Source organism: Desmodus rotundus, chromosome 6 (genome assembly GCF_022682495.2).
Source record: "Desmodus rotundus isolate HL8 chromosome 6, HLdesRot8A.1, whole genome shotgun sequence".
In the NCBI taxonomy this organism is placed as follows: domain Eukaryota; kingdom Metazoa; phylum Chordata; class Mammalia; order Chiroptera; family Phyllostomidae; genus Desmodus; species Desmodus rotundus.
Genome location: NC_071392.1, coordinates 75545668 through 75573569, shown reverse-complemented (window position 1 = coordinate 75573569; position 27902 = coordinate 75545668). Strand labels below are relative to the sequence as shown.

Below are 27902 nucleotides of genomic sequence, written 5' to 3'. Positions count from 1 at the left end.
TTAGTCTCCCTACCAAGTGGAACCTCCGTCTCCAGAAGGCTGCACTCGTGCTGCTTTTTGGCATTGCAGGCCAATTACAGAAGTGCCCTCTCGGAGTCTCGGGCCATTCCCACCTCGCTTATGGTGCAGTGAGCGGCCAGCTCAGAACTACAGCAGCTCAGTCACTAACCCTTTCCTCATACGGACTCTGTTGGGCTGAGTGTCCCCTCCTCTCCATGGCGGCCTTCCCTGGGGCACACTTTGCCTTCTCTTGAATTCCTCCTGCTCTCAACTCCTCTGAGAGGAGCATTTGCCCATGACCCATTCGGAAAGTTTCTCACCATCTGAAGGTGCCAGTGAGCTCTTACCAACTCAGCCGGTTTCTGGTAGATTACTGATGTTTGCCCATTTCTTCATCCACCCTAACTTCTGTCCCACTGCCTGCCTCTTACTCTCACTTCCACACACATCTGATATTAAAGAGTTTTTCTTATCCACAGGGTTAACGCTGCTTAGGAGGGACTCTGTCCATTTTTAGGAACTACTCTAAGTACCTTTATGTATCTTTCACTGAATCCGGTATAGGCAGATTTTAGGTTCACAGACCTGAGACGTGAAAGATCTACAAGATACTTAGTTGTGGATGAGTAAATATTTTAGTGAGTATATACCCAGATTATTACTGATTTTATCAGACACAAGGCTATTTTCATTCCAGTAACACTTAAATGTGGACAGAACTAGGACAGTCTATAGCAGACTGAGGGGCTGAGAATTCATTTGTATATACAACCTATCTAATACTACTGACTCAAAGAAGGACTAATTAATAATAGTTCAAGTCTGCATTGAATATGCTGCTCCCCAACCCCCCCCCAAAAGATTTCAAAGCAAAGAGCTTCCCCTAAGATCGCAATCAATCTTAGTACTGTGCAGAGTTCTAGAAAGAAGAGCAAGGGAACTACCTCGGAATAGCGGGATTCATACCTTATCTCATTTAATCCTCACAACAACTCTGACGCAGGTCTGACTGTTGCTGTTTTACCGATAAGGAAATAGGCACAGAGAGATTAAATAACTACTCCAAAGCCTTCCAGTCAATACACAGTAGAACCAGTAGTCTAACCAAGGACTTTCTTGCTCCTGTGCCTACGGCACTACAAAGTGCCTGGGGTCCAGACTGGTTGGCAATGCGGCCCACAGGCCTGTTCTTCACTTTCCCATTACCCTCTACGTGACGGAAACCATTTCAGATAGGGAATTACTGAGTCTTCCTAGCAAGAATGGAAATAATGTCAGGGCTCCAGTGTAGAAACAGAAGCCGGGTATTTGGAAGAACAGAGTATGTGGTATACATCTAAGCAGATTTTGTCGGACATTCAATCCTCACAAATGTGAAAAACTAGAAATGCCTCTGAGAACTGACTGTGCTCACCACAGCTTCCCTGTCAGGGCTCCAGTGTAGAAACAGAAGCCGGGTATTTGGAAGAACAGAGTATGTGGTATACATCTAAGCAGATTTTGTCGGACATTCAATCCTCACAAATGTGAAAAACTAGAAATGCCTCTGAGAACTGACTGTGCTCACCACAGCTTCCCAGATGGCGAGAGAATCGTATGATATTTGGAGCTTCAGAACTGGTAATATGACCTAGAACAGGAACATCAGGAACCTCTTCCCAAACTATCGAAGATACTTACCGTGGTTATGACTTTAGTTCGTTTTTCTCAGGCCTGTTGGAGTCATCAAGTAAAACTCTGCCACCAACAGACAGTGGCTAGTTTGATTTCTTTTTAAGTAAAATAGATTTGGCCCTGGCTGGTGTGACGCAGTGGATTAGTGGATTGAGTGCTGGCCTGAGAACCAAGGGGTTGCTGGTTCGATTCCCAGTCAGGGCACGTGCCTGGGTTTCAGGCAAGGTCCCCAGTAGGAGGCACATGAGAGACAACCACACACTGATGTTTCTCTCCCTCTCTTTCTCCCTCCCTTCCCCTGTCTTTATAAAGAAAGAAAGGAAGACAGAAAGAAAGAAATCTTTAAGAAAAAAAAAAAGGAAAATAGATTTGCTTGTAATAGTGAGAGCAATGGTAGCTCTGGGTTATAAAATCTTAGTATGATGTGATGATAGACTCAGAGGTGCTACATGAATCATTTCCAGAAATAACCAAAACCAAAATACTTAGAACCTCAATTCAACAACTCAAGTTCCTCCCCAAAATAAAAAGAAATTACCCGTCAAGAATTGATTCACGGCAACAGTAGAGGTTGTCAAATTTCTGTTTGGTGACTGAGTCATTGACATTCATGGCTGGAACACACAGCTTCCCTGCTTTGGATAGCTGGTACAGCCTGAGGATGAGGGAAATCAAGGAGAACATCAAACAGTGAGATACTGCATCTACTGTCAATTTCATACCAAATTCCAGAAATGTGTGGATTGGGTAGGCATGAGTGCATGAGACATAACTAGTTTGTCCTATTAGGTATATGTAGGGAAATAAAGACTATCTTTCTTTATTCTAAGCTATCTTAGTCAAAAAGCATGTGGGGAAAATCTCTCACTTACCTCTTAAGTTATAAGGACTAAAATGTAAAATTTAAAATTACTTACTAATTTTATTCCTTTTTAATTATAAAAAATTACCTTTAATTACTATTTTAATCCCACTACTCTAATGCAACAACTTTAACTTTCAGTCTCAATTTTATAATCTCAATACACATACCTATAAATATGTATATCTATAGATAGGATTTTTTTTAATCAACTAAAAATCAGAACCAGGTGTTTTAGTCAAAATCCATCCCTTCCTAAGAGTCGGAAAGTACAGTGTGGCCCACAGTTTTGCATATTCAAAAAGGTCGCAGACTACTAACGTGGTCCTGGTGACTCACTCAGAATTTACTTCCCTAAAGCTCCTGTTTCACACTTTCTGTTCTCCCTGGGTGAGTAACAATAAACAGAAACAATTTCAGTTTTACTCAGGGAATTATTGCTCATTTGAGAAAAAGAACCTTAAGTCCTCACTCTCTACGTAAGAATGAAGCGTTATCAAGGCCCAGGTTTCGTCTGTTTTGCCTTGTGCTACATCCCTAGCACAGTTCTTAGAGCTGTTCCCGTTTCACTGTAGAAGTTCGAGAAATATCTGCTGCATAAGAGAATTCATCCAAAAAAGGACAAGCAGTCACTATATTACAATGGCTAGAAAATATGAGGACCATACTTGTTCCCCGACCCATCCCTGCCCTTACTAGATTTGTTAATTTTTTGTTATTTAAAAAAACAAGTGTGCAGACTCAGATTTCATTACCTCACAGTAGGTTCCAATTTTTAACATAATACATTCTACGAGTATGTGATTACAAGAATGTATGTCCAGGCTGAATAAAACTAGGTATGCCAATGTCAAATCTTACCTATGGACTCCAGTTACGCTCTCCTCTACTATGCCCTTGATTTTCTTAAACATGTTGGGATACTTCTTATAAATCCAGTGAGTGAGATCCCCTCCATCATCTAAGATCTGCAATAATAAGCAACAATAATATTATTTATTTTGCTGAAGGCTCAGTGTTCCCAGTGCTGCTCTGGGTCTTGTATCACAATATCTAATTGTCAATTTACAGATATTTCAAATTCCCCACATGGTTATGCAAAGTAACTTAAAGCCAGTATAGTGACCAAACAGTCATTATACTGAAGTAAGAACCAATGAGGGGTAAAACACCAGCTGTAATGCTCATAGCCAAATGACCTTTCCACGTGCCACACCTCATAAAGCAAAACACACGGCAACAGCACGAGCACTTTCTTATGGTCTGATAACTTGAGTGGTCATCTAAACCACTAGTTCTTAAAAGTACTACACGCATCAGAAAGTCTAAACCTCTCTGAGCATATTTTCTATTCACTAAGTCAGACTTTAAATACAATCAATCAGTCAAAGCTTAGTTTAAATAAAGCCAGATAATTAAGTCTTCCTCCCAGAACAATGGCTCATGAAACTGTACTCAGAGTCCTTTACTTCTCCCCCAGTACAGGCACTCTCCTACCCAAAACGTGAGGCGGTGCGGTGGGACTTTGCCCAGCACAACCTCACACTCTCTATGGCCAAATGCAAATAACCAGGGAACTGTGCAGCATGTAAGTGTGCCAGCACGCCCCTGCACAGCTCATCACTCGTTCAGGCTGGGATTAAAGATAAACACAACGCTGTGCCCACTGGAGCTTTCATCAGCAGAAGAAAGTTTCTGAATTATAAATAAGCTAAAGAAAGATCAGCTCAGCATACGACTCAGCACCAGACTGTGGCACATCAGCCCTTCACCTAGCTGTCAGAAATGCTTGGCAGGACTTTCCAAGTTGTTACACCCACCCTGCTGGAAAGTCCCACAGCACCGCACTGCCCTCGATTAGCATGCACCCGTTGTGCAGCCCATCAATTATCAACATTGCTGCAAGTGCCAGAAATGCCATCCTGGACCTCGGGGCACACTAAATCCCCAACCGCACGTCTATCACCTGATGTCCTTTTTTGCTTCTGTTCTTGATCTACAATTATTTTCCCTGACTCAGCTAAGCCTTATTTGAGAGCAGGGCGGGATTCAAGACAGAGCTCTCATTAAAACGCTACATTTGCTCCATACTCTAAGTTTGGGTTGCATTTTCTCCCAGCAAAAGCCCTCAGAATGGAAGCCCTAAGAAACAGAAAGGCTCCTCTGAGTTTCCCCCTCCCTTTCCACATGTATGAAATCCCTCATGGAGTTTTCCCTTGCAGCCTCTGATTCCCTAGACGCACAGAAGATCAGACAAAAGATTGAGCAATTGGAAACTCTTAAGACTCTGAAGTCCCACTATTCTCGTCGAGGTGTCTAACACAGGCAGGTAGGTGCTATGCCTAACAGGTACTCAATGAATGTAGCCCGTAATTCTCACCATGTAACTCTACTGCAGAAAATTCTTGTCACCAGAAAATCTTCCTGAGGTTGGGAAGCAAGGGAAAGTTCTAGGTCTTGACAGGATCCGAAGAGATATGGGCCCTGTCTTCTGGGGATGACAACTGTTTTTATCCTTGTGTTACCCTCTTCATTATCCTGGTTTCCAGCAGTTTGTGCTGGCTCTATAGTCTATAAAAGCCCTTTGAGAACAATCCCATGTCCTCCTCGTGCTCATGACTATAAAATTATTGTTATATTTCCAGTAGAAATCCCCTGGCCTATCTTCTTTAGTGCCTGTCAGTCATACTCCCTCCTATTACTGTTTAACTCTGTTGGAACGAGCTGACTCATCTTACAGCCAACTCCTCTCTCCCTTTCAGGATATGAAGGCTTTAACCCAGCTTCCTCAAACCAGCACTTGGTGCAATGTGATCGGAATCACAGAATCCAGAGTTAGGCTGCTTTTCTCTGCTGTGTCCCAGGTGAGGCCTGCTCTGCAGTATTTAGCAGCAAGCAAGAGTTGGACTCCAGCTTCAAGGATTAATTTTTCAGTTGATTCCTTAATTTCTCTTCTTACTCGTGCAGCAATGTGTGTAAAGTAGGAGCGCCTCATACTTTGTGCAGCTTTTTTCTTCTCTTTGTGAATCTAATATGCTAGCAGCCTTCAAGAACTTGATCTTTTACAAAATAAAACAAAAATAAAAAAGCAAAGAAAACCCACCCCTAAACCCCGCCTAGTTATATTTCTTTAGGTGGAGAATGAATAAAGAGGAAGAAATTTGAACTTGGAAACCCTACACGTTTACTATAAATTTAGCACATAATTCCGGAGAGCAAGCTAGGTACCACGGGAGGTGTGAGTGCATGTGCGCATGTGTTTAGATTCTTGTCGTTAGGGGACGGTGGTGAGAGGTGGTAGGGGATGGTAACTCATCAGTCTGACTTGTTAATCAGCCACGAGTAAATGCGGAGCAGTATTTTAATGTTGCTGATGAATATGAATGATTCTAAGATTGGCACTAATTATTATGGTACATTAAGGCTGTAAAGAGGTTCAATATTCTTGGGGTACCCGAGCATAAGCATCTAGTGCTGTTGGAAGCCCAGGTACATCAGACAGAAAAGGAGTCATCACCCTTTTTTCCTGTTGGGAAACCCTCTCCTAGACCAGAGCCTCCCACTCTATCCTCCACTCCCGGGCCCCTACAGAACTGTGTTTGCAGAAATCTAACCCACCATGTTTGGCTGCCAGCCCTCCACGTTCACACATCTATCAATGCACCACCAAAAGTCATCTTCCGACTCTCCTTTCCAGGCAAAGACAGGAAATCCTGAGAAAAAGGAACAAAAAGAAACCATTAAAGCCCTTAAAAAGGGGCTGACCCTAAATTCCAGCAAGAAGATGCTGGGTCTCCTCAATTACAAACTCATTCTGCTGTACTCCTTGGACTGACTTTGTTTGCTGATGAGCACTGTCCTCAGTTCCTTTACCCACTCCTTTGTCTTTGGTGGCCATTTTGCTGTTGTTAGACCAAAGAGGACAAACAGAAGTATGATGGATGCTAAACATATAACTAAAGGAAAAAAAGAAACTAGAAACAAGTACTTCCTGATCCAGCCCAAATGCAATTCTCACCATTTCCCAACTACACTTTGATCTTTCTTGCTTTGATACTCTGGGTCACCCCATCCTCTACCAGGCAAATCCTTGCACTCTTCCCCATCCGTTAAAATGTTTATTACACCTCACGGCCCAGTGAAGACTGTCATGCTCCTGATGGAGCCGATGAACTCAGAAGGGAACTCTTGTGGGCTCTGAACTTTTTCAACCCCTTGTTTGAGTGCTGACTGTGGATTTGCGATCTGTTGTGGCATTTATCATCTATGTTCTTGTATTATTATTATTATTATTATTATTATTATCTATAAATGTATCTTTTCTCCTCAAGAGCAATATAAGATTCTGAGGACAAAGACATTGTCTCATTGTCTTAATTTCTCTTGTAGGAGGCATAATAAGTATTGGTTGGGTAAAAAAAAAAAAAAGACTATGTAAATTAATTGGGTTATATGTTTAATATTTGTGTATTTTTCTATATATACTGTATACATTAATCAAAATTTTACAAATGATTGTAAATGAAAGAACAAATGAAACGCTGGAAGTGTTAGCAAAAGGAGACAAGCGTGCACCACGGAGCTTTCGCGGCACCTCCCGAGAGCTCTAAAGCGAGGGTCTGGTCCTCTGATCTCTGTTGTGCTGCCAGGGAGTGAAGGGAAAGAACTGACAAAGTCCAAATTTCTCTATTTTTTATTGTCCTTTTTCAAGAGTCTGTGACTACTGTGATGAAATATTAATCTTCCAGGTCAAATCCCGTTTACTGCTGAAGCAGAAACATCAAACGTTAAATCAGGGTTCAAACTGCTAAAAAACAAATAGGACCACAAAACTCTGCCTGAGGCATTTTCTTTTCCAATCCTTATTAATTTAGACAGTGGCACTGTTCACCGGTGCTCTAATATTAGCAAGTCAAGGCAAAGCATTAACTAATAAAGGATTATTAGACATAAGAAGATATTTGAGACTAAATATCTTCTGTATGGAACAAGAAAGATCAAAGTGTAGCTGGGAAATGGTGAGAATTTCAGTTACTAGGTAACTCAGTAACGGAGTTATTACCTAGATCATATTTAGCAAGAGAAACCCAGAAAGAGAGCAAACACATCAAAAATAGGGATCCATTTCTACCAAGACAGCTCTTTTAATGTCAACCTTCCTTAAAGATTTATATGGAGACAATGGAACTTTTCAGAGACTCACTTTAGCCAAAGACACAGAGAACAAGCAAAGATCTTACCACTTTCTGCTAACGCAGCAGCCACTTCATTGAGAGTAGAATAGATGTTGCAGGCAGCCCATCGACACTGTGCACCCAGGGCACCCAGAGTTTCCATAAGCACCTGTATTAAAGAGAAAGCAGGAGATGAGCAAGACTGGGCCAAACAAGTGGTCAAGGAGATTAAGTTTATATATTTGACAACAAGAAAGTACATCAGGAATAACTGGGGTCAAAGATATTCAAATTGTGCTCTACAGAAACTCTTTAGTATTTTGGTAAGAGGGAAAGGGTTGGGGGTAGGCATGGAGGGAGGCTCCAGCCCAGCTCTGTGAGTTTACCCATTTAACATATTGAGCCTTCCTGTAAGACTTAATTAACCAAGGATTTCAGAGTAAAACATTTTTTAAAAACCACTAGCTTATAGTTCTGTTTCTTCTTAGGACATAGAAGCTACAAGAGAAAGCAACAAGAAAAAGCCAAGGCCCTGACTGGGTAGCTCAGTTGGTTCAAGTGTCATATACTTGTTGATACACCAAGGTTGCAGGTTCAATCCCTGGTCAGGGCACGTACAAGAATAATGAATGCATAAATAAGTGCAACAACAAATCAATGTTTCTCTCTCTAAAATCAATAAATTAGCCCTGGATGGTGTGGCTCAGAGGGTTGAGTGCCGGCTTGCAAACCAAAGGGTCACCAGTTCAATTCCCAGTCAGGGCACATGCCTGGGTTGTCAGCCAGGTCCCCGGTAGGGGGTGCAAGAGAGGCAACCACACATTGATGTTTCTTTCCTCTCTTTCTCCTTCCCTTCTCCTCTCTCTAAATAAAAATAAATAAATAAAGTCTTTAAAAAGAATAAAGTCAATAAATTAAAATAAGAAAAGGAAAAAAAACCAGATGATCTACAAAACCATAACTTTTCTTGAGCCCATCAAAGAGTTGAAGTCACAAAGCAACCCAGTGATCTGAACTCCATAGAGTGACAGATCTCTTTAAGGAGAAAGGAAGTAGTTTTATCTTTAGCAGAGCACTGGGAGGGAGAAGTGGCTGCCATACCTGCAGATAAGAAAAATAATTAGCTGTAATGGTAATGAATTAGTAAATGAGTGTGGAAAAGTGTGTCAGTTTGGAATTCCTAGCAGCTCCAGGCACAGAGAGATTTTACACTCACATCAAACTCTTTTCCAAGGGCTTCCACCCAGGGAAGTTCACAGGGAAGACTGGGGGCAGAGAGCTGATTGGCTGTGTTCAAAGACAGGCATGAAACCTGGGCACTTCCCCCCAATCTTCTCCCATAGGAAGCAAAAGCTTTAAGCTGTAGGAAGAAGAGTGGGAATTATGCCTGCCACCAGGGATCGAGCAAAAACTCTCTGCTACTAGGGGAGAAGCAGAAAACTTTCTTCGGTCTAGACCCTGCACTGATACAAAGTAAAGATCTGCTACCACACCAGGAGGAGTAGGGAAAAAATCTACTGCTCAAGACCTACCGCAGATACGAGGCAAAATATGGCTGCTTAAGACTGAGGCTGCATCAGAAGATCCAAGAACCCTCCTTGCTCTCACCACCAGCCTAGCTTCAGGAAACAAGTCTACAGTTGCAGGTGGTGCATGCACTTGAAGAGAGAGCCCCCCACACGGCAAGCACGTGCAGAAGCAGCTGAAAGCTGAGGATGAAGCCAAAAAAAACTGAGGAGAGCCCTGTGGTAACCTCAAATCATAAGGTTGTCACATCCATTGCTGGAGGAATTTGAAGCCTATAATGCAGAACAGAACTGAAATCCAGCCCAAGTCATGACCACAACGGAAATGAATATACTACTGTTCAATATAAAATTTTAAGATAAACAAAATGAGTGAAAAACAAAAAACCCCAACCAATTGTCAAGAAATAAAGTATTCAAGAGAATTGGACTTGGTGACGAGCTAGATGTTTAATTAGACAGGAACTTTAACTATGATTATTATGTTTATGTTAAAGGGTCTAGTGAAAAAGAGGGACAATATCCATGGATAGGGACTTTCAGCAGAGAGATGGAAATGATAAAAAAAAAAGCCAAATAGAAATAAATGTCAGGAAAAAAAATTTTTTTTTAAGGTATCAGAGGTTAAGAATTCTTTCATCAGGTTTATCATCAGACTAGGCATTATCTGTGGAGAGAATCACATCGATAGAAGTCACCAAACTGAAATATAGAAAGAAAAAAGAGTGGGGAAAAAAATCAGAAGACAGCATCCAAGATCTACGGGATATTATCAAATGGTCTAACATGCATGCAATTGGATCCATAGCAGGAGAAGAAGAAAATGGCAAAATATACATATATTAAGAGTTAATGGGCAATTGTTTTCTGAAATTAATGAAGGAGGATCCAGGGGCAATGACATCCTAATAGCAAAGATCACCCTAGTGTACAGATCCACAACACCAGGGCTCCTTGTAGAAATGGGGGGTTCCAGGACGAGGACAGGGAACATACAAGGTGAGCTTAGATCATCTTGTACCAAAAACAAGGAACGCTCAGGGAGTGAAAGGGATAGGCCAGGAGACAAGCCACAGAAGCCAGACTGAAGGGGCTCCCCCTTGGCCTAAACTAGAACAATCTGAGCATCATATTGTAATAAATGATGACAGTAATGGATTATGATCTATTAAATAAAACAAAACAATGATTCCATACACATAAACAAATGAGTGAATAAATTGAAAGTTGAATTAAACATTGGATATTTACACAGTTTCATATTACTACCTCACAAAGGGAGATAAATACCTTTTACAATGGAAAAGTCTACCACTTAGAGTTATCAGGGATCAAAATGATTATTAGTGAGACAAACTGAAATCATGTGTCATCTGATAAGACTAAATTTTAAAAAATGCAGCATCACTTCCTACCAAAGATGCATACCCTGAATCTAATAATGAGGAAGCATAAGACATGTCCAGATTGAGGATATTTTCAGAATAACTTGTCTATAGTCTTCAAATGTGTCAAGGTCATGAAAGTCAAAGATTATAGACTGTTTTGCACTAAAAGAGATGAAAGACGACAAATGAGACACAGAGCTACGAACTGAATCCTTTTGTTATGAAAAGTATTATTGGGACAACTTGTGAAACTCCAATGGAGTCTGAGAACTAGATGGTAATAACGAATCAGTGTTAATTTCCTACCTTTCAGTGGTTGCACTGGTGGTATAGGAGGACGAATGCCCTTGTAGAAACACAAGCTAAGTGTTTATTTGTGAGGAGAGTATAAGGTTGGCAATTTTCAAATGGTTAAGAAAAAAGTTATTTATAGCATACTTGTAACTTTTGTATAAATCTGTTTCAAATTAAAAATATTTTAAAAAACTAATCTACTGATTTGATCCTGACTTATTTTGTTTCAATATCTAAGATGCAGGTAGGATTTTTTTTTTAATATATTTATTGATTATGCTATTACAGTTGTCCCATTTTCCCCCCCACTCCACTCCATCCTGCCCACCCCCCTCCCTCCCACATTCCCCCCCCATAGTTCATGTCCATGGGTCATACTTATAAGTTCTTTGGCTTCTACATTTCCTACACTATTTTTACCCTTCCCCTGTCTATTTTCCACCTATCATCTATGCTACTTATTCTCTGTACCTTTACCCCCCTCTCCCCCTCCCACTCCCTTATTGACAACCCTCATGTTCTAGTTGTTTGCCTAGTTTGCTCTCGTTTTTGTTTTAGGTGTGGTCGTTAATAACTGTGAGTTTGCTGTCATTTTTACTGTTCCTATTTTTGATCTTCTTTTTCTTAGGTAACTCCCTTTAACATTTCATATAATAAGGGCTTGGTGATGATGAGCTTCTTTAACTTGACCTTATCTGAGAAGCACTTTATCTTCCCTTCCATTCTAAATGATAGCTTTGCTGGATACAGTAATCTTGGATGTAGGTCCTTGCGTTTAATCTTGGGTAATGTAATTATGATGTGCCTTGTTGTGTTCCTCCTTGGATCCAGCTTCTTTGGGACTCTCTGAGCTTCCTGGACTTCCCGGAAGTCTATTTCCTTTGCCAGATCGGGGAAGTTCTCCATTATTTGTTCAAATAAGTTTTCAATTTTTTGTTCTTCCTCTTCTCCTTCTGGCACCCCTATAATTCGGATGTTGGAACGTTTCAAGGTGTCCTGGAGGTTCCTAAGCCTCTCCTCATTTTTCCAAGTTCTTATTTCTTCATTCTTTTCTGGTTGGATGTTTGTTTCTTCCTTTTGGTCCATACCATTGATTTGAGTCCCAGTTTCCTTCTCATCACTATTGGTTCCCTGTACATTTTCCTTTGTTTCTCTTAGCATAGGCTTCATTTTTTCATCTGTTTTTCGAACAGATTCAACCAAGTCTGTGAGCATCTTGATAACCAGTGCTTTGAACTGTGCATCCGATAGGTTGGCTATCTCTTCATCGCTTAGTTGTATTTTTTCTGGAGCTTTGAAGTGTTCTGTCATTTGGGCCTTTTTTCTTTGTTTGTTTGTCTTGGAGCATCTGTTACTTTAAGGGGCGGAGCCTTAGGTGTTCACCGGGGCGGGGTAATGCTGGTCGCTGGGCTGTGATGCTCTACGTGGGGGAGGGGCCGAGTGGGAGCAATGGCGCCCGCCTCACTCTCCTCCGGCTTTCAATCTTTCACTCCGATACCCACAATCAAACTGGGCCACTCTGGTGCTGGCTCCCGAGTAAGTGGGCCTGTGCACACTCTAGGCCCCTGTGGGTCTCTCCAACAACCTCTCCTGTGAGGCTGGGAGTCTCTCCTGCTGCCGCCCCAACCCCCAGGGGCGCTTTCAATCAGAGGTTTGAGGCTTTATTTCCCCGAGCTGGAGCCCTGGGTTGCGCGGTCTGCTTCGTTCCCCGCTGTTCGTCCGGTTTATCTGTGGGCGAATGTGGTGCTGCAGGGTGCTACCCACCTCTCTGCCTGCCCCGTTCTCCGCCACTCTGAGTCCGGCCCTCTGGGTTTATCTGTGCAAATGTGGGGCCGCAGGGTCTGCTAGTGCTCGGACTGCCTGCGCCATTTGTCCCACACTCCGCCAGTCTCAGTCCTGCCACAGCCACGAGAGTCCTCTCCACCCCAGTGCCTGTCTCCGCCCCTCCTACCAGTCTGGATGAATGTTTGTTTTCTATTTCCTTGGTGTCGGTCCCCCTTGCTGTTCGATTCTCTGTCAGTTCTGGTTGTGCGAGGAGGCACAGTGTGTCTACCTACGCCGCCATCTTGCTTCCTCCGCAGGTAGGATTTTTAAGAGGGTAGTATATCACCCTAATGCTTTAAGAGCTATTTTAACAATGATAAAGCTCTGATTCAAAAGCTTGTTTTAAAATTTCCTGACAGTGGGTAACTCTGCGTATTGCTAATTTTCATTTTTAAAAGTTTGCATATAGTATATTTCTATACTAAATAAGAATTCTAATTAAAGATTATACTGTAATTTAAAAAACAAAACTTGCAGACAATTCCACTAATGTAGGCTAACCCCTCACATAATTTGTCCAAGGCCACGCAGTAAGTTAATAGCAGAACTACTGATATTTCTGAATTTCTAGTCTATGCTACCTTCCAATATCTGATTCCATTTTTTTAATCTCATTTTAGTTTCCACCTTAAAGAATTTCTGAATTTCTAGAACTAGGAATTCTGAATTTGTCAAATAAAAGAATGATACACAGACTTAACTACAAAGCAATATAGATTAACTATAAAAGTCACTGGAAGCAAGAATATAAAAACTGTCCAAAGAACTTTGAGTCAAGACTGCTGGCTGTTAGGGTTCAGGCAGGTGTGAAGGCAGGCAAGAGTAAGAGGAGGATAGAGCTTAGAACCCGACTTTGCATCATTACCATTTAGAAGCAGCAGCTAGGAAATCTGGTTAGAAGGAACTATGAAACATACCTAAAACTGTAAGTAGATCCAAGTCTATTAGAAACATGGGCAGGGAGAGTTAACTATAATAGTTATTTCTGAAACATGGGATTATAGGAGACTGCTTTCTACATCACAGACTGTGGTAATGTTTGAATATTGTAAACCTGAACGTGACGGCTTTTGTAATCAGACAAATAAAAGATTAAAAATAAAACAAAGCAAAATTCCTTTGTAATTAATTTTTTAAAGGAAAAAAAAACGTGGAGAGGATACATTAAAATAATGTTAAAATTGGTAAACTAGTTTTGATTGCTCTGATTTTGATTACTCCAGGAAAAGGAAGAAAGGAACCTGAGATATAATTTAGCAACATGAGACAGTAGAGAAGCACTTACTATTTTAAGTCTCATGTCCCCGCCTGGGGAAGCCCAAAAAAGGTTCCAGGAGTGTTTCTGCCTCAATTCATTAGTCTGTAGCTCCAAAAAGAGATAGCTTTCCAACTTATTATATTAATTTTGGTCTGCCAAAGTACTCTTTTCCTCAGAGAACATGTAACCCAGAAAAGTCTCACAGGGAAGATGCTAAGAGCACCTGTCTGTGTTGTGAGGAATCTCTGCTGTTTTTAATGAGGAATGTGGTCACATAAGTGTTGTGCTTCAGGAGACAGTCTTTGGAAAGCTCATGGAGTGACAAAAATGACCTGGATCTTACAAATCCTGTAAAAGATTCCAGACCGTTTCTCAATAGTCCAATTTCCCGCAGTGGTCTCATTACTGCTGGCAACTCAGTATCCGTCGCATCTTTGATGGTGACTTGAAGTCAGTGGTTCTCAACAGAGGAACTCTGGAAGACTGTGGGGGCACTTTTGGTTATCACGACAATTGAGAGGGAGTGCTACTGGCATTTAATGGGAAGGCCAACTTGAAAGTACAGGACAGTCTGGTACAGCTCGCAACCGTGCCGCATCTGGTAAAAGTTTCCAATGTTCCAACCAAAAGTTCGTATGAGTGAGAAACCTATTTACGATTACCTATGTTTAGAGACTTATTCCACTTTACACAGTAACAAAAAGTGTTTTGTAGTTTTTCTAAGAATGCAACAACTGAGTGTGAATGAAGAGAAAACTCGTATTTTTTATTATTCAGAAATTTACAAAAAGTTGGTAATAATTTCAAAAAATCCTATAATTTGGCAAGACTATTGTGATGCTCTAGAACCAGTAACAGATTTGTCTATCTACATTTACAGCACTCTGATTCAAATGGTGCTATGAGTAAGTACAAATACTGGACTATTATTCTATTTTACCTGTACTCAAACACTTATATATTGAAATACACATTATATTACGAATTATTTCCCTTTTATTCTTCCTTAATATTTCAGTTAAAATTTTGTTGATTTAAAAAAATTATATGTAGCTATCTAGATAAATAGGTGTCTATATATCTGTAGATATATTATATCTGAATTTCATTTCAAGATAATACAGGGAGCACGCAAAATACTTTTTTATAACAAGGGGACACCGACTCTGATAGGGGTGAGAATCAGTGGTTTAGACTCTAAACCAATCATGGTAATCCCAGTGCTAGGACTGGTGAGGCAGGGGGGCACGTGATCCAGTTCTGCTCAGTGATACATGGTGGAGTATCCTGGGGGACTTCTGGGAAAGGTTTCCTTGTTCTTGGGAGAGAGGGAGAAATGGTGCTTCTCTCTCTTCATGTCAGTTTGTGATGGCTTGAAGAGCTGTAACTGTCTTGCTAGCAGCCTGAGGATGAATTAAGCATGGTGACAAGGCAGCTCCCAGACAATCATGGACAAATGAATCTGGGGCCCTGAGATCCTGCATTTGAAGTCTGCCTGATCACTGGCCTTCAGGTTTCCTCTTACTTGCAGCTTAAAGAGGCCTAACACAGAGTTACCTTGTGGAAATGACGCTGGAAGTGAAGATAAGGGGAAGCAGTGTAGTATTGGGGAGAAAGCAGAAGTGTGGAAGTCAGATATATTGAAGTTTAAACCTTGATTCTATGATTTACTAGCTGTCTTACCTTGGATAAATTACTTAAACTCTCTGAGCCTCAACTTCCTCATTTATAAATTAGAATTAGGACTACCTGCTTTAGGAGACCATTATGAGGATTAATGAACTAATACTTGTTAAGCTCTTAACCTAGTGCTTGGCAAACTGCAAGCACTCAATAGCTGGGGCTGTTCTTAACTATTATGATGTGGAGAAAGGGAAAAGACTCACAGCAGTCTGAGCAGTGATGTGTGTGCAGCCCACAATTTTGGCTCCAGCCAAAGGTTTCTCTCCTTGAGCTCTCTTCCTCAAAGCCATCAGTGCCGGCATTTCTGAAAAGACCCAATACACACACAGCATATTAGAGAGGAGGGCATGAGAAAGAAGGAATAAAGTGAAAAACTTACTCCCTTAGGGTAAGATCCTTTCCCTGATGAGGTTCCCTGTTAGATTAGGTTTGTCAAAGGATTAAGACGATAAACCTGAGTTTTCTTTTATAAGGGGCTTTTGGAGGCACACGTTCCAGTGTTCTGATTCCCTATAACCCAGCCCTCTTTATCTCAGTCTGTCTCTCTCCCCTTTGCCTGGTCTCGGGGTTCCTTCCTGACCTGTCAGAGTCCACTCCCCCCCTACAGTGTTTCTTGAGCTCATATATTTTCTTTTATAGGTAGTCTTCCATATCACACTGAAATTTCACAAGCTACTAGGTCCCAGGACAGAAAAAGCTACTAGCATGGACACAGGGACACAGGCAGTTTGAGAGGAAAGGCGCTTGCTTTCTTTACCTTGTTCGGCAATTTCAATTTCTCTTCGTCCAAACTCTGCCTGTTTGATGTTCTTGACACAGAAGTCACCGCTTCCCTTAGAGTTCTTTTGCTGCTTGTCCCTGGGAGATGTCTCATCATCAGAGCTATCTGTATACGAAGCCGCTGGAATGACAGAGGAAAAATGGCCTCTTTTAAACTCCAAGCCGTGCAGTGAACTGAGGATGATCTCTGGTCATCCAGCACCATACACATTCATACATCTGGTAAGCACCCCCATATTTCTGCCATGTAAAATGCATACCGCTTTGCCCAAATTTTTGAGGGAAAAATAAGGACGTGCTTTACACATGGGTAGTACTTGAAATATCTTGTATCTGTTCTTGTGTTTTGTAATTATTGGTTACATAACACTTCTTGTACCACAGTATGTTCAAAAATAAATGCTAAAATTCCTGTATAATATAAAAAACAAGTATCTAAACATAAATAAATTAAAAATTGAATTAAAAAATTAAAACAAAAGATTTTCCCCCCCTGAAAGTTTGGGTCAAAAACGTGGGTGTGCATTATACACAGCAAAATACGGTACATGGCACTGTGGGGCTGTCCCAATGTCTCCTGCGGAAAGTGCTACCCAGAGGTCAGAAAGAGGAAGCTGAGAGAGGTTGTCAAAGACATTCCTCCTGGAGAGCATCAGCTTGGAATCTAGGGCTGGCTTTATTCTCGAAGGTCCTTGAATATGCAAAGAGAGAGAGATTACACCAGAAGCCATATGTTAAAGTTCTAAATGCAAGATCACGGTTATGATCTAGGGGTTTCTCGGATCCTAGCTACCCATCTCTGCTGCTTAAATGCCTGATGTAATTTGTGTTTCAGTAGAACAGCTAAAACAGATAAGATTTAGAAAACAAGGATCCCATGGGAAAGTAATTAAGAACCACACAGAAAGTGTTTGTCTGACATAACGGAGCTTTCTTCTTTAACACTGGCCCTGATGAGGCTGAACTGTGCCTGCAGACCCAATTAGACACCGACAATGAAGTATTCAGTGCGCTCTCCCTTCCTGCTGGCCTCAGTGGTCCTGCATTGGGCATTTTAGACTCTCAAAAGAAGTGATAAATCCTTGTTTGGTGTAATAAAATGCTGACGACAAATCATTTTAGCAATATACCCTAGGGGGTAAAGGTGTAAGACTTTTGATTGTGGCTAGTAGGTAGCAGCAGCTGCGGCTATTCCCATGCTTAGCCGAGGTCTGTCTAGTCTCCATTTAATTCTGTAGTTGCTGATCATTTGCTGGATGATTTGAATCAATTTCCTTCCTTGATTTATATTTAAGTTTCTGTGGATAGTTTCTTCCTACATAGTTGGCAAGGTTTTGGGGGAGGAAGCTTGGGAAACATAAAGCATTGTTTATAAAGCATTATGTATTTCCCAAATGAGACAAGTATTTCCATCACTTTTAAGGAGAGACAGTTGTAAAATCTCAGAGCTCCTCAGGTCTCTAGTACTCTGATCTACTTACATCCAGAAAATTAAGACATTTCTGGGATTTCTTAGCCAAGGGTCTGTCTCTGGGAGGGCTGCAGAGGGCAAGTCTGACCTTGCCCAGTCAATCAGGCATGGCACTACAGGATGGTGGGGCAGCAGGGGCCCCAGCCTCTCTCTAGGAGCTGGAAAACAGCCACAGGGCAAAGTCCGAACACAGGCAACAAGAATGAACTTGGGTCGCCCAGGGAGGTGAGGGAATTAATAAATCCCCAAAGATTAGCTCTTGAAAGGAGCTAATCTGTATGAAAGGTTTGTGGTTCTCCCTCCTAGGGTGAGTGAGAGCTCAAAGTACCTTTAGCAACAGAACCCAGGAACAGCTTCCTGGGCAGTCATCTGTTTCACTAATCAACACTCAGAAACAGCTCATGAGCAACAGGCTGAGGAAACCATGCTTCTACCACCACAATTTAAAAAGAGCAGCCAGGATAGGCCTCTTTTGAGAGGTGATCATTGGTTAAGAACTGGAGGCAGACGCCCGTACAGGGTACCTTACAGCATTCCACATACAGGGAATACCAAGTGCAAGAGTTTCAAAACAGCAGTAGCAGTGAGGAGGCTAGTATGACTACAGTGAAAGGAATACCTCAGGGAGGCAGGGGGTTGGGGAAAGCAGAGATGTGATTAGAAATGTAACAGGAGGCTGGATGGTATAGGGCCTTTATACCATAAAGGCCATACACAGGCCATTGTAAGAATTTCAGCCTTTACTCAGAGAGAGATTGGAAAGCCTTGGGAGGGTTTCGAGCTACGTGATATGACCTGGCCTGACTTATTTTAAAAGAATGAATCTTGCTATGGGGTTGTGAACAGGCTGAAGAGGAGCAAGGTTGGAACTCAGGAGCTCAGCTTTTAAGACATGAGAGGTTTGAGATGCCTATAAAACACCCAAGTAAAAGGACTGAGCAGAACGTTGAATATACAGACCTAGTGTGTACGGGAGAGATTTGAGATGGAGATAGAATTTGAGAATCAAATGTCAAAACTATGTGGTATTTAAAACTATGAGACTGAATGAGGTCACTTGGGGAGACAGTATAAACAGAGAAGGGAAGAAGTCCAAAGGTCAGTCTTTGGGGGCTCTGTAATATTAATTTCTACAGTCACTTAAATTGTAATGAATGCTGAAAGTGGGTTCCAAGTTCTTACTGACATGCATTTGCATAGCTTCTTGTATTTAGAAGGCTTTGAGTCAAATCTGTTATTCCTGGCTTTTCAGTCAATGGGTTTGGAGCATTTTTTGTGTCACTTCATGTTAAGTTCCCCCTGTCTCTGTTGTAAATTTACAGACTGCAAGAGATTTCCGGGATCACACAACAAATCACACACGAATCTAAGCCTAGAAACTAGGTCTCTCCTAACTCCCAGTCCGAGACTCAAGGCGGTAGGCATCTCCATTCAGTTTGTTTAAAAGGGCTTGACAATTGTTCATGTGAAAAAACAAAACAAAACAAAACCGAAAAACATAATGAAGTAGCAGTATGTATGATACAGCTGCTAAAGAAGCAAACATATTCTTGGGATTCCTTTTCAAAGTACTGAGTTTATGGAAATAACACTTCCTGTAGATTAGTTCATACCATATCTGGAATATTAGATTCATAGACATACTATTTTTAAAGGGAATCAATCTGGAATATAAGCAGATGAGAATAACCAGGACAGTGGGATGCCCCCAAAATAGTGATTTAATTTCTAAATAAAATCTTAAATTCCAAGAATTGTATAAGAGTTTATCAGGAGCTAAAAAACTAGATATAACTATCATTGAACATGCTCCCAAAGAGGCCAGCTAGCCATTTGTCAGGGATGCCATTGGGGCAATTCCACATCCAGTGGGAAGCTGAGGAACTGATCTTTAAGGTATTTTCCACTCCAGAATGTTTTTACTCCAATGCTTTTGAGCTTAGGATCCTTAAATGGCTACATATGGTTGGTAATTTTTCACTATAAAAATGGCAATTTCATATAGTTCAACTTTTAAGTCCAGGTATTCCAGTGTGACATCAGTCAATGTCGCTCACCAACAAGCTTACCGGGCAACTATGTGTTCACTTAGAAACCAAGCACATCAATCACACTCTTCTAGGTAAACAGATACTTTGTAGGGTACCCTCCCTGCACACAGGGGTTCACTGAGGAGGCAGGCATTGGCCTTCCCTGCATGGACACAGTTGGAAATGTGGATCTAGTGTGTAGGGAATAGATTGAGCTGGACTTAAAATTCAATACAGTTATTATTTAGTATCATAGTTTAGATAATATGCACAAACTCACAGTCTAAAATGTCACAGCCTGTTTTACAATTCACATTTTCACAATTATTTTAGTTTCCAGGGTTATATTTATGAGTTTTCAACACTGGTTATTTCAGCAGAATAAGGTAGGTATGACATTCGGTATCTTTAGACAAAAATCCATAGGAACTTATCTCGTGCGCTTTACATCATTCAGTTATTGTGGGAAGAAAATAAAAAGAGAAATGTCACAATGTAAATAATAATCTATCCAACCTAAAATTTTGTTTCCTAAACAAGCTTTCTTCAAGTTTACATAACAAATACTACTTTCTTATCTGTGTGAAGAACAAATAAAACTTCAGGTCACAATAAAAATTTTTTAAATGAATATTACTGTTTATAATGCAAAGAGACAACTAAGCTTCCTACCACATTCCAACACAAGAGCAAAATAAAACAGCTCCGCATTAGATCAGACACATCCTGGGCACTGTTGCACAAGTGGCTAATGCCTTCAAGGGGTTTTACATGTAATAGCTCGTCTGGCATTAAATTATAACAGCCCCAGGGCCCATATATTTGAATTAATGCCAGTGCAATGGAAGAAAGGAGTAACAAGCAACACAATGTCACAGCTTAGAAGAGAAGGCAAAGGGCTCACCTGAACTAGTTACAATATTTTCATGTTTCTTGGGGCAATTAAGGTTTCCCCTTTAATTTGCAAGTACCAGATGGAAGGATGGGGATCCCCTTTTATTTTCAAAGAATAGAAAAAAACACACGTCTTTATACATGTTGTTCAGGGAAGAATATCAGTAAGCTACATACTCCCTCCCACCCTCTGAAAAAATCAGAACTCAATTTCCTCAATCACCTTCTTCTACCTTTATCGGTAGAGGAGGCCTCTGAATCTCCAAGAGGAATCCAAAAAATCCACCTAGCATCTTGGTATAAATTTCAACTGGGAGGCAAAGTGTTTATTCCAAAGCACAGGCTGGACCATGCTTAGCTAGCCTTGGGTAGACAGGAGGGCCCACTGGTCACACCTCCACAGGCGGCTCCACTGAAGTTCAGGACTCACCTGAGCTGTAGCTGTCAGTAGACGACTGCGAAATGGAACGCGACAGAGAGCGACGTCCAATTTTGGAGGGGCGCTTGTTGAATTCTTGCTTCTGGTCAGCAAACTGGATCTGCTAAGAAAAAGAACTCTAGTTATATAAAGGAAAAGAACTTCCACTTTGAGAGCAGGTCAAAGCAGTTGATCAGACTGCACCAGCCCCTATCTGGAATGTTAAGATTCTGGGGAGAAGAATGATTTTTCATTCTTCACCTTCCATCAAATTTAAATCTTCGATCCACTCTCTGATGACTGTATGCTTTTTACAGTAAAACTGTAACCAAAAAAAAAAAAAGGGAGAGTGGGATGTTTTGGTTAAAACAAATGCTTAGAAAGTTGAATCATATTCAGAAATCCTTTGTATGGTTTCACTGGAAGCTAAAGCTGGACAGAATTTTTGAGACTATCTATTCCAATCTTCACATATCTGGATGAAAAACTGCAAGGTACGGAAAGGTAAAGTGACTTGCCTTCAAGGTTTTAAGAGTCCCAGGAAATGGTCTAGTTAGTACAATGAAAACAGTATGTACGCTCTCCATTCAGACACAAACTTTCCTGGAACCGCATTCAAATCCGGACTATGCTACTCGTGAGCCCTGTGTGCTGGTCGAGATGCTTCTGTGGGCATTTTTCTCAGAAATGCAGCAAAGATAGAAACACCTCACAAGTTTTGGAGAGAGTTAAATGAAACAATGTAGAGGTATACTTTGTTCTACTGCACTTCACAGATGTTGCATTTTTGGTTGCTTTTTGTTTGTTTGTTTTTACAATTGAAGGCAAGACTCCCCACCAGAAAAAGGTTCACAACTCATTTTACTGTGGTGGTCTGGAAACCGACCTGCAGTATCTCTGAGGTGTGCCTGTAGGTAAACTGTGACACAGCAGGAGATCCAATAAATCCACTTCCCCACTCCCGCCCCTGCAGTCCACTGTTCTCACGGCTCTTGCAGGCAGTCACTATAATTTTTAAAGATGTATTAATTAGCTTTCCAGTACTAGTAAGTACAGTAAACATTAATTATTTTTAATGTTTGGTATAAAAAACCCTAAAAGCTACAAGATTGATCATTTATTAACTATAATATAACATGTAGAAGTAATAAATGAGTAGCCTTGAATATGTATAAACCTCAATACTTGAGATTGCATTTGGGACAATTATCTGATGACTTTCTTGCATTTTGATCTCTTTTTCCTACTGTTGCAGGTTCCAGCTGATACTTTATAACACTTTACCAAAGTTAATATCATTTCAACAAATACCACATTTTGCCGTGTATGATGTGCACTTTTTTGCCCAAATTTTTGAGGGAAAAATAAAGATGCTCATTATACATGGGCAGTATACATAACATTTCTTGTACCTTGTATCTGTTTTTGTGTTTTGTAATTATTTGTTACATAAAATTTCTTGTACCATATGTTCAAAGGTAAATGCTAAATTGTTTTTTAAAGATTTTATTTATTTTTAGAGAGGGGAATGGAGGGAGGAAGGGAGGGAGTGAAACATCAATGTGTGACTGGGGACCTGGCCTCCAGTCCAGGCATGTGCCCTGACCAAATTGGCAACCCCGTGGTTCACAGGCCAGTGCTCACTCCACTGAGCCACACCAGCCAGGGCTAAAAACACGTACCTAAACATAAAACAATAAATAATTGAATTAAAAATTAAAATGAGAGATTTTTTTCCCTGAAAGTTTAGGGCAAAAACGTGGGTGCCCACTCTACACAGGAGTACATCATACACAGCAAAATACAGTAACTCCCCCTGCCCCAAATGAATGTTTACATAATTGCTTAGATTATTCTGGATCCAACTTGACAGGGAGGCGGGAAGTATCGAAGATCTGACAGCTGATTTTTACCTTTCATAATAAATAGGTGGTTCCCTGGTGGGCAGAACATAGATACAGCATAATGAGAACGAGAGCAGTAGCTGATGCTCATTTCCTGCAGTTAGAGGTAACTGTTGAGACTTGAGTACTGAGACAAAGGGACCAATGCCAGATTGCATTAGTTTAGCACGTCTTTTAGGAGAATTCATAGCATTTTCTGAGCTGTAACAACAAAGCCTGTGTAGTACTTTAGAGTCTGTAAATTATTTTCAGCAACAGGAATTTTCACTGGATTAGAAGCTCTTTGCAAAATGAAAAATGGCAAAACTGATTATTTTGCTCAAGTAGCAATTTGTTCCAAAAAAGAAAAAGTGCCCTTTTTATGCACTCCTATGGGATATACATGAACTTCCATATACATCTCCTATCACAGCACTTACAACACTGAATCTAACCATCTACCTGCACCCTGTACAAGCTACCAGCTCCATAAAGGCAAGAGCTGCGTATCTTATTCACCCTTATATTCTCAGACACAAATGCCTGACATATGGTAGGCAATCATGTTCTGAAGTGAATCTGAAGTAGCCTATTCTATCTTCACTGTATGTGGCTGAATATTAAGTAAACATGGTAAGCATGAGCCCAGTCTAAAGTTAAAAGAATTCTTAACGGCAAAAAAAAGTTGGGAAGGGGAAGAAGGTGGGTGTGAAGAGGGGGGTGGGGGATAGCAGTCAAGCTCAAAGCTCTGGCTTCCAGTTTACCAACCTTGTTCAAGACAATGACCTGTCTTTATTCTTTTTTAGAAGCCCATCTAGGAAAAGGAATATTAATTGACTTTCCAAAGGTCACAATGAGTCACTAACTTTAGCAGTGCCAAAAAGAGTAATATAAAAATAGAGTAACAGATAAACTCTGCCTGAGGAATGTTAACAGCCCCCCTCCCACCTACACACCACTAGAGGGGGCCAGTCACTCCACTTCTCTAGGACTGGGGGTGGATGGGTTCACATACATTTTCCCCAATAACACGAAACCATGCAGCTATCTAGCTGCTTTGTCATCATCTCAAACCAGTTTCCCCAAGCTAAGCTCTATTCTCTATAGTCTTCTCCATTTACAGTTATGCCTTCCACTCAGGTCAAATGTAGGCTGTCTTTTGGCACTAAAGAAGACTATGTAGGCTTTCTCCACTCAGAGACATAGGGTTCTAAATTTTACTCGTTAGACACTGAACTCGAGTTTCTGTAGAACAGAAGACTATTAGAAACTAACCACTAGAATGTTATACAATTCTCCAGAGAAACGAATGTTTATCTTTTACTGACAACCAGAACACATCTTTTACGTAGGTCATCCCTGGAGTTCACCTGCCCTCAATAATTAAATATTATATTCCTCACTCAACAGTTCACCTAGGAACACAGTAACGTACTCACCCTGGTTGGGGTACTTCAGTGGATTCTATCCCTAACTTTCCTACAAGTCTGAAATCGAAGAGTCCTTTAAGGTAATCCCCATTTTTTTCATTTCAGAGAGAACTGCCTAATTCCAAGAGGCATCAAGGCACGGGAGGGACAAGGACTGTCAGGAAAGGGGCAGCTCACCTCACGCCAGAAGGAGGGATGAAAGCAGGAAAGGAGGGGGAAAGCGGCTGCCCTTTCACATCAATGGCTGTCGCAGCAGCAAGACCAGTAAACAAGAGCTTAGCCTCACCTGGGCTTTAATCCCAGAGTTGCCACTGACAATGTATTTCTTCTTGTTGCTCAGCATAGTGACATTGCCAGCCCTACTGTCACCTCTCCAGTCCAGGGACCCTTGTGGTTAGGCCTTTAAACTTTCTGCATCAGCAATTCTGTTGGCTCTGGTTCATTTTCTTTCTTTTTTTTTTGGTTGGGGGGTGGGGTGCTACCCTTCCCTGGACTTCCTGAAGCTGCTCCACAACCCCTCGAGCAGTTGAACGCAACTTAATAAGGCATTTCTGTTAGTGGCTCATCAGTCATTCCTAATTCTGGCAGCCGTTTTGCTTTTATTTTATTTCTTCCCTAAACACCTAATTACAGGGATCCTCTGACCTCTAAACCTTAAGTCCCTTGACAAGGCCCAACTTGCATGCGAATAACAATGTATTTATATAACCAGGGCACTTTTTTGCCTGCTATAATTACCTTGTTAATTAGGTTCCTTTTAAACCTTACCTCCTCCTTTTCCATTTCAGATGATTTTTGTTAACCTAGTCTCATTAGAAAAGAAAATTAACCACAGACCGTTAAAACAACGAGGGGATTTATTAGGAGGGTAAGGAAAAACGTGGTGCAAAGCGCTCAGGCAGCCCCTGCCGCGCACTCTGTGTCCCCAGGTTAGTCAGACGGGGCCGGTGCTATACTCTTAATTGTGCATCTTTTATATAGGTTTTGGCATTCGATTTCTAGTCCCATCTCAAGATTGTTGCTGATTAGGTGCTGAATGACTATACTTGTTCTTTCAAAAAAGTTTTCAAAAACTGTGTTTTGTGGAAGGTATGACTAGGGAGGGGAGTTTCCGATCGCCTCAGAGGCTCCAGGGTCACAATGACCTTGTTACATACCAAACAGAGTCAAATGAAAGGGCAGAGAATCACATCATTTATTTGTTGATTTCTAAAAGGGGGAGAGTGAATAGGAAATCCATATTCAACTGTAATTTATAGAGACAGGGTGGGAATGTGATTTAAATTCTTCCTTAAAAAAAAGAGAAAGAGAATGAGAGAGACTGCTTGTTGAGCAGAAGAAAGAACATAAAATGGTAGATTCTTTTGTTAGAATAATCTTTATTTTGAGAGAAAAGGTCTCCAGAAGAACAGAATATAGGGGAAGAGAACTAATATTTGTTAAATGCCTACACACAGCCCCATGCATGCCACTTCTATTAATCAGCATAAGAACCTTAAAATATAGGTATTATTGTCCCCATTTGACAAATCAAGGACGTGCAGCTCTTCAAGAACAAAGCATTTGCCTAAGGTCTCATGGTAAGTACATGATGGGACTCGCATACAGGAGCCTGTGTTTGTCTCAGAGCTGAAGCTCTCCCCACTACACCACACCTAATGGTATTCATCAGAAGGCCAAAAACTCCTCTGGTCCTAATCTTGGGTGCATTAGTCCCACTTCATCCTTCTTAATTTAATTAGTCCTTACATTTACTTTCTTAACAGATTGGATCTCAGAACTGACATCATCCCAGATGATCTTGGAGCTCTGATCAAATCACAATTCTGCAATGGCTAATCATATAAGAATTTTAAATGGAACAGCCCTTTAATTGGCAACTCTGTCCAATGCCTCCACCAGACATGAAAACAAATTAATTGAATTCAATTATTGATGCTCACCATCACCCATGACAATACTGATCTCTTACTCAGAATTTCAAGAAATGAGATAGACCAATATTTTTCTGCTTGCTTGCTGAATCTCTAAACTTTTGCTTGTGATAACCAAGGATGTTCACCCTTGACACTCTCAGGTGGTTCCTCATTTTCCTCACTTGGGTGAAAAGGAATTCTTTGGTCCAACGGCTTAAGTCACTAGATGTGCACCAAAGGGTGCTGTAGACACAAAACACAACCACAAGACACTTTAGGGTACTATGACAGACAGGAAAAGCCTTACCACTTAGTGAGTTTATCTAACAAAGTGGCCCTCAAACTTAGGTGCTTCAAAATCCCCTGGAAGCCTTATTAAAACACATTGCTGGACCCCACTCCGACTTTCTGATTTAGTAAATGGGGGCGGGGCCCAAGATTTTGCATTTCTAACAAGTTGCCAGGTGACGCTGATGCTGCTGGCCTGGGGACCACACTTTGAGAACCACCGCTCTGACCCGGGCTCCCAGCCTGAATAAAGCAGCCCTGCTTCTCTTGCCTCTCTCCTCAGCCAACCATTTGATCCCATTAGTGGTTACACTAAAGGGAGGCATATTCAAAGGCAGAAAAGAAAAAGTCATTTGAAAGGGCAGACATTAGAATGAGGTGAACCTTCATAACCAACACAGGCTATCAAGAGAACTGGGTCTAATTCTGATTTCCACAGTTTAAAGCTATCAAAAATAGATGTTTGATACCTTAAGAAAAATAGAACTTCTGTGGAGGATAAAAGATCTATTTAATCTAAAGAGGATCAATCAGGCCAAGAGAAAACAATTCATTTTCAAATACATGAAGGATGATGGCCAGAGATGCTCTCTCTCTGCATCTCCATTCCTTAACATTTCCAGCACTTAACATCTATAACCCTCATTTAAAAATTGGGAACAGTAGTATCTCCTTTGCCTATCTCAAATGTGTGCTGAGAAATAAAATAATGTATCTAAGAGGGTTGTGAAGACTACACAACACACAGTATAAAATAATAACCTTTCTGGGGTTTTTTTTCATTGTTTCTCCAGTTTAAAAAAAAATGTTTGTTACTCAATTACAGTTGTATGCCTTTTCTCCCCATCCCTCCACCCCACCCCAGCCAAACCCACCTCCCTCCCCAACCTTTCTGTTTTTTTACGTCAAAAGTTCTTTAGCTAGAGCCACAGATGTCTAGACCCCCCACCCACCCCCTTCCCCGAGCAAAATGCAACATTTTGTGTGTGTGTGTATTTTCCTGGGAGAGGCCCATAATTTTCATCAGTTTTTCAAATGGGTCTCTGCTTTAAATGTTAAACCTGTTTAAATGTCAATCCTGACCCAGAGTTATAGCCAAACTATCTCTA

The 27902-nt window shown here is 41.0% G+C and overlaps 1 protein-coding gene across 8 annotated transcripts in view; it reads right to left on the bottom strand.

The window, feature by feature from the left end:
* The window catches only part of AHCYL2 (adenosylhomocysteinase like 2), a 143765-nt gene that overhangs the window by 21986 nt on the left and 93877 nt on the right, over positions 1–27902 (bottom strand). For 3 of the 8 annotated variants that reach the window (XM_053926342.2, XM_053926344.1, XM_053926345.1), the window contains 7 exons: positions 21289–21400; positions 16441–16584; positions 15887–15987; positions 7777–7879; positions 6155–6249; positions 3398–3504; positions 2213–2329 (listed from right to left, as the gene is read on the bottom strand). In XM_053926342.2, the coding sequence (XP_053782317.1) occupies positions 2213–2329; positions 3398–3504; positions 6155–6249; positions 7777–7879; positions 15887–15987; positions 16441–16584; positions 21289–21400 (779 nt within the window). Of the gene's footprint in view, positions 1–2212; positions 2330–3397; positions 3505–6154; positions 6250–7776; positions 7880–15886; positions 15988–16440; positions 16585–21288; positions 21401–24875; positions 25164–27902 lie in introns of those variants that run through there. The other 5 variants (XM_024554959.4, XM_053926346.1, XM_053926347.1 and 2 more) reach the window with 3 other exon arrangements.